At 36.5% G+C, this 10,200-nt stretch overlaps 1 protein-coding gene across 1 annotated transcript; it reads right to left on the minus strand.

Annotated features, from left to right (window-relative positions):
- Positions 1-4,947: 4,947 nt before the first annotated feature.
- LOC136707246 (C-type lectin domain family 4 member F-like) lies at positions 4,948-9,788 on the minus strand. The gene is made up of 6 exons (XM_066681204.1): positions 9,779-9,788; positions 9,479-9,541; positions 7,712-7,771; positions 6,850-6,998; positions 5,501-5,622; positions 4,948-5,335 (listed from the first exon to the last, which is right to left on the minus strand). Exons 1-6 carry the CDS (start codon positions 9,786-9,788, stop codon positions 5,167-5,169), a joined length of 573 nt encoding a protein of 190 aa, XP_066537301.1. The 3' UTR covers positions 4,948-5,166.
- Between the last annotated feature and the right edge of the window lie 412 nt (positions 9,789-10,200).

The following is a 10,200-nucleotide window of genomic DNA, read 5'->3' on the forward strand; positions in this document are numbered from 1 at the left end:
AACACCATTTACAGCGAGGTGTGTAAACCACAGCCTCCAACAGGGAACAGTGCTGCAACAACGTCACCAACAACACTCTACGATGTTCCTTAAAATCGTGTAAATTTTCCACATCTTCTTTTCTTTCGCTGAGCTCAGATAGATGCAGTTATACATAGAATGTCATAGGTTAATATGTTGGTGAGTAATCGTGGCAGGGATGCACACTTCTCACGAAAAATATCAATGGCAGGTCAAATATCTTTTGCCCGATCTCAGCAATAAAGTCTTACTAAAAAAGTCTTAATAAAGGGCTTAGTTTCCCAAAAACATCTTAGTACAAACAAGATACTTAAGGGGTAGAGTGAGCATCACACTGAACATGCTCTCACCCCTGGACAATCTTAACACAAAATTGTCTTTGGGAAACTGAGCCGAGGTTTCTGAGATAGTAGGATTTCTGTAGAAGAAATAACCCTTTCTTATCGCAAATTTTTGTTACTGTACATTGATAAAAGCTGTAAAAAAGTAAATATTTTACTGCTAAACATATGTATTCTGAGAGGCCTTTAGTCACAGTATACAAAATTTAAAAATAGCCAAATACAGGAAGTAAAAAAGCCCCAAAACAGTGACAGTCACACTCCAGTTAATGCTTCAGATTCCTGTGCACAACCCACTCATGAGGAAATGTTTCAAATGAATTCTCTAATATTTAAATGAAGTTATTGTTAATTTTACATTTTGTCTGTCATGGATTACACTGAAAGGAACTTGCATAAAAAAAAAAACCTTTGTATTAAAAGACTCTGGAGAGTCGTATTAAGAGAATCTGGAGAAATCTATTAATTACTGTTACTGTTACTTTAAAGACTTTGATTCTAATTGATTCTGTAGTGGAAATCATTGCTCAGTAACAATTCTCACACACACTGTCCACTCACATTACACCATGCAAAGTGGAAAACACCAAGCACCAAAAATGCTGCTGCCTTCACTGCTGCCAACCAGATGATCTTTTTTTCCACGGAAAGGCCTTGCAACATTGCCATACTCTATTTGGCACATATTGCAACAGAAAAGCTTTGCAGTAAAACAGTCAGTGTGAAAGTGGCCTACCTGCACTCCACACCTGTCACACAGTGAAGACAAAAGTAAAAACTATGAGAAAGAAGACCTTGAACTAACGAGCAGCCAAAATCCTGCAGCAAGCAACAGTGGGAAAACATTTATCTTTCAGAATTTCAAAAGTTGGTCTCCTCAGAACCTAAAGAACCAATATTTTTAATATTATGTTGTTGCTGTCATATACAAAATCAGCATATAAGTGAATAAATAAACATTTTGCTGAAAAAAAGACAGTCAACAAAGTCGATATTTTTGCATTTGAAACCAAATGTTTCAGTGTCCAAAGAAGACAATTTACATTTGAACATTATTAGTTCAGACTTATTTTAAGGTGGGATTATTGAAATTGAAAATTGTCAAATGAGACTCAGGAAGCACCTTTGGATGAAAAGAAAATACATGTGATTGCAGTAACAGAAGACGAATCTGATAAACAACTGAAATAACAACCAATACCAGTAAAGTATCTGAAAAACTCATCACTGTTTGTAATCTACGTAACTAAGAATATTTCTGTATTTCTTTCATCATATATTTAGACATTTGTATTTATGCAATTACAATTATATGAATAAATATATATACTATATGTAAAGTATTCCATAATTTATGACATCTTTATTATTAACTAAAACTAACTTTATTATTAATTAGAACTAAACCTTCAGAGAGTTCTATATATATATAAAAAAGTATGACAGGGCATTGCCTGCACAGTGCAAAAGTACACAGTACACAGCTTAATTTTTGCAGAAATTTCCATCACAACCAGAGCAGTCATATCAGTATCAGTTTCCTGCTATGCTCAGGAAGCACCTCTGAAAATGTTTTGAAGACCTAACCAAATGAACCGTTTTGTACAGCCAAAGTTCAGCTAAATGTTTCTTAAAGTGACAGTACAACAATAATCTAGTTAGCTTCACAGATAAAATACTTATTGTTTTCTGTCAGCTGCATTCCCAAATCCAATTTATTAAAAACTCATTTGTTAAATTCCATACAAAGGTACTACAGACAGGGCTAGAAAAAGTCTAAAGGTAAATAAAGTTAGATAAATTGATTGATTAAATAATCCTCAATTAGCCCCACAGCAAAATGTCAGTTACAGCAGCAAAGACGATTCTACAGAAGTATTGAGAGTATACACTAGTGTTAAAAGTCAAAATATAAAAATATATTTGTATATACAATTAAAGGATACACCATTTCACAATTTGTATACACTGAACTAAACAGTCAAAAGTGATAATGCATGGCTGTTTTGTCAGATTTGGTGATTGTAGACTACTGAGAGCAGGCTTTTTTCAGAGTCTGACTGCAGCAATAAGGAAAGACCTGCTGTATCTCTCACTACTACTGTTACTTACTGTATCTACTGTCACTAATGGAGCTGTTCAGAATGTGATGAATGGGGTGGGACATATTCTTCAACATGGATTACAGTCATCATTCTCCTAACTCCAGCTCCCACCACCACCACTGTGTGAAGAGAACATCTCAAGACAGAACTGGACTTCTTGCTCAGCTTACTGAGTCTCTTCTTGTCAGCAGTAGCTTGCCGCAGCGAGCCACTCCATAAAATTTGACTTATGCCAGCAGATTGTAAAAACTGAGTCTAAAAGACCTGAGTCTAGTCAGAAGGTGAAGTCTAGTTCAATTTACTGCTCAGGTGAAAACCCAGGTAATTGTAGGAGCCCAATATCTCTATATCCATTTTTTTTGCATGTTCACAGACACAGAAGGAGACAGTTTATTCATCAAGTGTTGTTTTGTACTGTTTGTTAATGTTCTGTATACTGCATTGCTCTGTTTTTATATGTGTATCAGTGTTTACTAAGGATTAATTATTGTAAAAGTTTTTGAGTTGAAAAGTGCTATATAAATATAATGTATAATAACAACAACAACAATAATAATACATTTTATTGTATTCTGAGATTGGCATTGTGGTGCAGCAGGATGCGTCGCAGTCACACAGCTCCAGGGACCTGGAGGTTGTGGGTTTGAGTCCAACTCTAGGTGACTGTCTGTGAGGAGTGTGGTGTGTTCTCCCTGTGTCTGTGTGGGTTTCCTCCGGGTGCTCCTGTTTCCTCCCATGGTCCAAAAACACAGCTTGGTAGATGGATTGGCAACTCAAAAGTGTTCCTAGGTGTGAGTGTGTGAGTGAATGTGTGAGTGTGTGTTTCCCTGTGAAGGACTGGTTTGCCCAGTGATTCCAGGTAGGCTCTGGACCCACCACAACCCTGAACTGGTTAGGGGTTACAGATAATGAATGAATGAATATTCTGAGATATCTCACTTTATAGAGTAACCCAAGTAATCCATTTGAGAATATGTAAAACATTAACCTGGCACTTGAAATCCCACAAGGAAAGCTTTGGGTAGAACACAGAGGAAAGCCACTTCCAATCTCTCAGCTGGAATACCTGAGCTGCAGGCTACACTGACCTGAACACAAGGAAGTGGTTATCAACCTTGTGGCCACAACCTACCATTCACTACTGAACTGTCTGGTCCCTGAGCATAAAAAGAGAAACGATTCCTATATTAATGTACTATATGTAAACTGTTTCTGGGCTGAAAGGTCATTGACTTACAGTGCCATCTACAGGACAGTCCAGGCCCTACAAAAACAGTCCCAAAGACAGCAAAATCTTAATGTAGAGCACGGTATATACACTTCAAAACCAGAACTGGCTGAATCTCTTTCTATATATATTTGCTGTGCTGGGTGATAGTCCTGATGCTAGACATGACATCTGCTAACTGTCCAGTGGTGTTGTTTAACTGCAGCTTGGAAAGAAGCATGGCTGGCTTACTGTCATAGAGGAGATGATGTTAGTCTCACCCTCCCAGGTTGGTAGTGTAGCCCAGGTTAATCAGAGACATTGATTTAGTTTTATAGTTCATTCAGTTTATTTGCTATGGATATATCATAAGTTAATCATAGCACCCAACCCTGCATTATAGTTTGTTACATGTATTTGTCATTTATAGACAATCATCTCCATCTTCTTGTCCCACTTTATATTGTCTCTAATAACTGTGTAGAGGGAATATACTGCTACAACTATGAAGATCCACTTGTGTAGTTACAAAAGGCAAAAGTAAAGTTGATAAACATATGTAATTCCATAAGCTTTGCTACTGTAATCCATCTGTAACAGGCACTAATTCATCAGTTGTTACAATGTTGTTGCATATGCTGTTCATGTATAACTACACAGTAATTAAAGGCACTTCATATAACGTGTGACCGCATTTTCTCGTTTATGTAATTACACACATGTAATGAAATATAAGAGCTACACAAAAAATAAGAAGAGAATGACAATCAATAATCTCACAGCATCTTGTGTTCATGTTTCATTCTTTCATTCTCATTTCATTCTTATAATTTAATGTAAATCCAGACAGAAGCAACAAGGTTTTGAAGAAAACCAATTTAACAAGATGTAATTTTAACATTTCATTTTCACTGGAGGAGAGATCCAGAGAAAACTGTGTCCGTGCCTCGTCATTTCTGAAAATGTTAGTAAACAGATAATAACACTTCATATTCATACAGATATCTAAGGGCTGTATACTGTGAAACAAATCAAATAAAAAATATTATTACTAAATCACTTTAGCTCATGACAACACTAGGTTCTTAATATCAAGGGATGAAATAAATGTTAAATCTTTATATATCAGTCATCCTCTGATATTAAGATCCCAATGTTGTCATGAACTAAACTGATTTAGTAATAATTTATTGATTTGATTTTTCACTCCCCACCACCATCCCAACCCCTCCTTTTCAATCAATGACCCTGGCTTCAGCTTTCGTACCAGGAGCAGCTGCCCACAACTCCAGCCCAAGTTTTTCTGAGCTCACCTTCCTTGCCTTTCCTACTTCAGGCTCAATTAACAAAAATAAAATGAATCAATTAAAAGTAAAAGACTTCCACAAATTCCCCACATTCCCCCACGAAGGAAACACTAAAAATGAACAGAAAAAGTATAAGGAGCATGTATTTTTAGACCCCTCTCATTTCTGTCATAATTGTAATTTGTTTATTTTATTTGTGTTATGGCCTCACAGACGCGATAAAACTGGTCATCACAGAATTTGTCCAATAAAAGATATGACGTACTACTTAGGGCCATTGCAGCACAGTCCTCTCCTTCAAGATGTTCACCGCTCTCTCCCTTCCAGTTATCAGGCTGATCTGAAGACCACATCCTGGAAAACAAGTAAAATAAATCATTATTTGTCACAATGCGCCATTTTTAAAAATATATTATAAAGCTATTTTTACTAAATCAGAGCTAGAGCTGTAATCTACAGTAGATATAGCTCAGAAATCACGTGTGTGGTATTTTACAGCTGAGTCTGAAATGGACTTACCGTGGTGTAGCACTGAGTGGTGTTCCATCTAACCATCGCCAGTCTCCCTCCTTCACAACATCAGTCAGACCAACCCAGTAATAATTTTTATCAGGAATAGGAGCTGATTTCTTCAGAAATTCCTACAAACACAAACACCCTGCTAAGTGAACTGTACAGTAAACATTAGACAGCTCCAGCAGAAAGAGCTTCAGTGTCTGATTAACTACACCGTCAACAAAAAATTTAAACTTTATTTTTAACAGCAAATTTCAGCTGAATTCATAGATCTTTCCTCTGTGTGAAGACAACACTGAGAACACCATTATACTACATTAGTGTTTTAATCAGCGCTAAACCTGGAGGAACTCTGTCATTGTACATTCTTGTATTTCTCTGCTCTAACACACTCAGTCAAACCTGATCAGCTCATTAACGAACACTGAGTTGAACCGAGTGTTTTACAACACAAACAATGGCTAACACTGTTGGATCAATTCCTTGATGATGTCACCCATTAACATGACTCATCTTTATAACTATTACACTGACTTTATTGCTTTATTTGATGATTTTATTCTGTTATAAATCCCATTTCCAAAGCAATTGTGATGCTTTATAAAATATAAATGAAAAACCCAAAAATCAATAATGAGCAAAACGTTTAAATATTAAATATAAAAATAGTACAAATACAGTAATTTATATGTTGACACTAAGAAAGTTTACTGTTTCTTGAAAAATATTTGCCCAGCAACACCTTCCAAAAGTTGGGACAGAGGCATGTTTACCACTGTGTTGTATCACCTCTTCTTTTAAACATATAAATATATAAGGAACTAAGGAGACCAGTCTCTGTAGATTTAAAGGTGAAATATCTTCCCATTCTTGCTTGTTTGAAGGTTTCAGATGCCCAAAATCTCACTGTTTCCATTGTTTTTCAGTTCATAATGCAACAGTTGTTTTTCAAATGAAGTTTTTCACACTAACACACCACCACCATTTCAGTGTCACTGCAGCGCTGAGAATGAGCTACCACCCAAATCATACCTGCTCTGTGGTGCTTCTGTAGGGGTCCAGACCATTGAATATATTACATTACTGTAATATATTACTTTGTACAGCTTTACTCTATGACACTGATTACAAAGTATCACACAGAGTCTACTGCTGGCACTGTCTGATTTGGTTTTCTACATCCGTGATTGTATTTCTTTAATATAATATAATAATAAAAGCTACTGTAAGCAGTGGGCCTTATTTAAAACTTGTAAACATTTGAAGCAATAGGAACTTAATGCAGCTTAATCTCCACCCAATCTATCAGTGAGTGTTATGGAATAAGTCACATTTATATTTGAGTATCATACCTGCTCTTCTGTACTGCTGACAATCACCAAGTGTCCTCCCTCAGCCACACAAGCATCTCTACTGTCAGTCCATGTCTTTTTATCAGTAGAAAAGTAGTAGCACTTCCCCCTGAAGTATTTCCAGCCCCTAGCACAGCAATCATCGCCCTCTTTCAGAGCAGAGAACATTTGTTAACATTTGGAGAGAAAATGTTGGTGAGATTGTGATGGGAAAATGCAAATGAACACAGTGATGATGATGATAACCCAATATACTTTTTAATGATTATTACTAGTAAGGCTGATTGAAGTGTAGAACATATTGTGCTTAGACTTGTGACCTTAAAGTGCTTATTAAATGATGTACTCAGGACACGACCCAGGAGGAGACCGCTGGAGGAGGGAAAGTGCTGAACATTGCACTTTTGTAGTTAGATTAGAGAAGTAAGGTCCCTAGATGGATTAGAGCAGTCTAATGAATATGGTGAAGAACACCCTGAGTGGAAAACCTGACCTATCCCTGTCTGCAAACATTTGAGCTTTTCTGAACAAACATTAATTCAGATTCCAAATTATTGTTCAGTCATTCCTCTGCTGATGCACACCATTGTTCCTCATATTGACAGTAAGTGACCTTACTGTTCATGAAAAGGCATTCTAGATGCAGAAGCATTTCTTTGAATGTTTGAATCATACAAATGTATTCATCTGCTGTGTTGGGTGCACTTCCCGTACTCGTTCCTGCTTGTGTTGCTAAGCAACTGAAAACTAGCGGCTGTAGTGAAAACACACAGTCTGTTTTAAAGTGATGCAATATCCGTTTTTTTTTTTATCAGTAAATCTGACTTTTCTAAATTTAAATACTGATAAAAATGTATCTCACTTGGTAGTTCATGCAGCTTTTTCTTTTCTGCCTCAAGCTTCTTAATTTTCTTCTCTTTATCTGAAAAAGACAGAATATCATGATGGTTAAATTAACCACACTACAGAATGAGGACAGACTGACACAGTTAAAGGAGCAATCTGTAACACAGCCTATATACTGTACTCAATCATAACATGACCAGGGTGGAACTGTCCAATAAGACTCTCCCTCAGCCCTGTTCTTACTGGACAGGCTTGACTTTTGGCTTAAGTTATCTGGCTAAACAGAGAAACCCTGCGGATCACAAAGCCCCAGTGTCTGTAAGTATTTTTTTTTAAGATTTGGTTCAGTATGCTAGGCTTACTCTCTCGGCTCACAGCAGAATAACACCATCTGGAGGTTTTTAGACAAGTAAGTTCTTAGAGATGTATTGTAGACCTCCAAATGTTGAAAAGCATGAACCAAGATGAGGATATTGCTCTATTTCTTCTCCATAGGTGGGTAATATTGACTGATTTTTGCTGGAGATGAAACTGAGCGCTAACTGCATGAAAGTAACTGAAAGTGCTGCAAATCTAAACAACTCAAGTTACAAATGAGTTTCTGTGGTAATTCAAAGTTGTTAAAACACTTAAAAAATTAAGCCACATACAAACAGTTGTATATTTTAGCCTCAAACATACCACTGCACCTTAAAAGATACAAAGCTTCAAAATATAAACAAACGTGAGAACAGAGTTTCCACAGAATCATAGATGTTTCATTTAAGACACAGATATATTGTAAACAATATTAAGTGTCCTAAAAGGGCAACAGTTCAGAAAAGAAACAACTTGCAGCATTTGGACTTGGTGTGTAGAGAGGTCCAGGGGCTAGACACCCTTCTGGCTGACGGTGAGCCCCCAAAAACTATACATTTCCCTACACACCAATCCCAAACACACACCACACACGCAAACAACATTATCATCAACAGATTAACCCCCAAATAACCCCCTAAGAAGTCATAGGGGGAGCTGCAAGGCATGCTGGGAGCCCTTCCCAGTCCCCAAAGCTCTGCGTCTGTTTCCTAGGGTCAGTGAGCTGATCACTAGTCACAGTCTCCCATCATGTGTTGTTTGGGGCTACTGTGCCACTATGACACCACTGAGCGCCATTATCACTTTATTGTTTATTGAAAAAAGATGATGTGGTAATAGAGACTTGAAGGCTATTTATTAATCTTAGTAAATAAGTAAATGCGTAAAAGTTCATTTATATAGTTTCATGATATTTTACCCCACCTTATCCTCACACACACACACCACCACAGCCTTAAAGGTTATGACTACTTAAAGCTCCCCAACCAGAACCTCAAACACACAAGTAGAAGCCCATGTGTCTCCAGTGTCCTGTTTTTAAAACCAAAATATGGTCAAGTGACTCACACTCTATGATCGTAATCAGCCTGAATAAAATTACAAAACAGAGGTACTTCACAACCTCGTACAGATGCTAATGTTGATCAGACCATGCACTGTCCTTGGTGGAGTCTAAAACCGTTTTCAGCCCTATTCTACATGACACAGACAGGTTTTTTATCTTTGACATTGAGAGCTCAGCAAATCATCCGCGAGACTGAACACAATTTCTGAAATTCATATTTACCCAAGTTTTCTTGTGGTTAAATGTAATTAAATGAATATTAACATGTAAAAAATAATAAAAAAAATAAGGCAAATCCCTCTTTATACATTCAATTTGTTGTTTATTATTAAAATCTTACAGAAAAGGTGAAGATCTGACCTTGAAGAGTTCTGTTAAGGTCTTCCTGTTGTTTCTGGAGCTGTGTAATAGTCGCCTGATTCTCTGGAAAGTCAAGATTTCACATCAACATGTTTGTGAAGTACAGAGTGATGCATATATCGTTGCTGTCCAACATTTCTCCATTTTAGTCCATTTTTAGTTTCTAACACAGCATCTCTCCTTCACATTGTCTAAAAATGTCATAATGAACAAACAAATAATTATTTTAAATTAAATCTGTTTACATTTATTTTCATTGAGAGTTGAGAAAGTATTGTCCTTTTCCTGTGAAGTTACTACTTGGAGACATGTTTTTCATTGGACAGCAACACTATGGAACTAACAGGAATAAACAAATGGGTTTCTCACTCAGATTATGTTTGTCCTGTTATACAAGTCCAAATCTACACATCACTGACTACAATTCCCATTTGTATAAAATATTTTACATTTCACCTGTGATATTACTAGTCAATGTTTTTTGTTGTTAACAATAGGATTGTTCCTAGGATCAGAAAAAACGACATTTTACATAATATATATATATATATATATATATATATATATATGTGGCAGCCAATGGGAGGTGCCACTGGTGCAGAGACTCATGGGACTGTTTTTGTTTATTCTTAGATGTTCTAGTTATTAATGGTTTCAGTTAATCAGTGATGTTGTGCTGCTCTTACTGTTGTTTATGGGTTGTGGTGTCAGTTATGCATTGT

This window comes from Hoplias malabaricus, chromosome 9, assembly GCF_029633855.1.
Source record: "Hoplias malabaricus isolate fHopMal1 chromosome 9, fHopMal1.hap1, whole genome shotgun sequence".
NCBI lineage: Eukaryota > Metazoa > Chordata > Actinopteri > Characiformes > Erythrinidae > Hoplias > Hoplias malabaricus.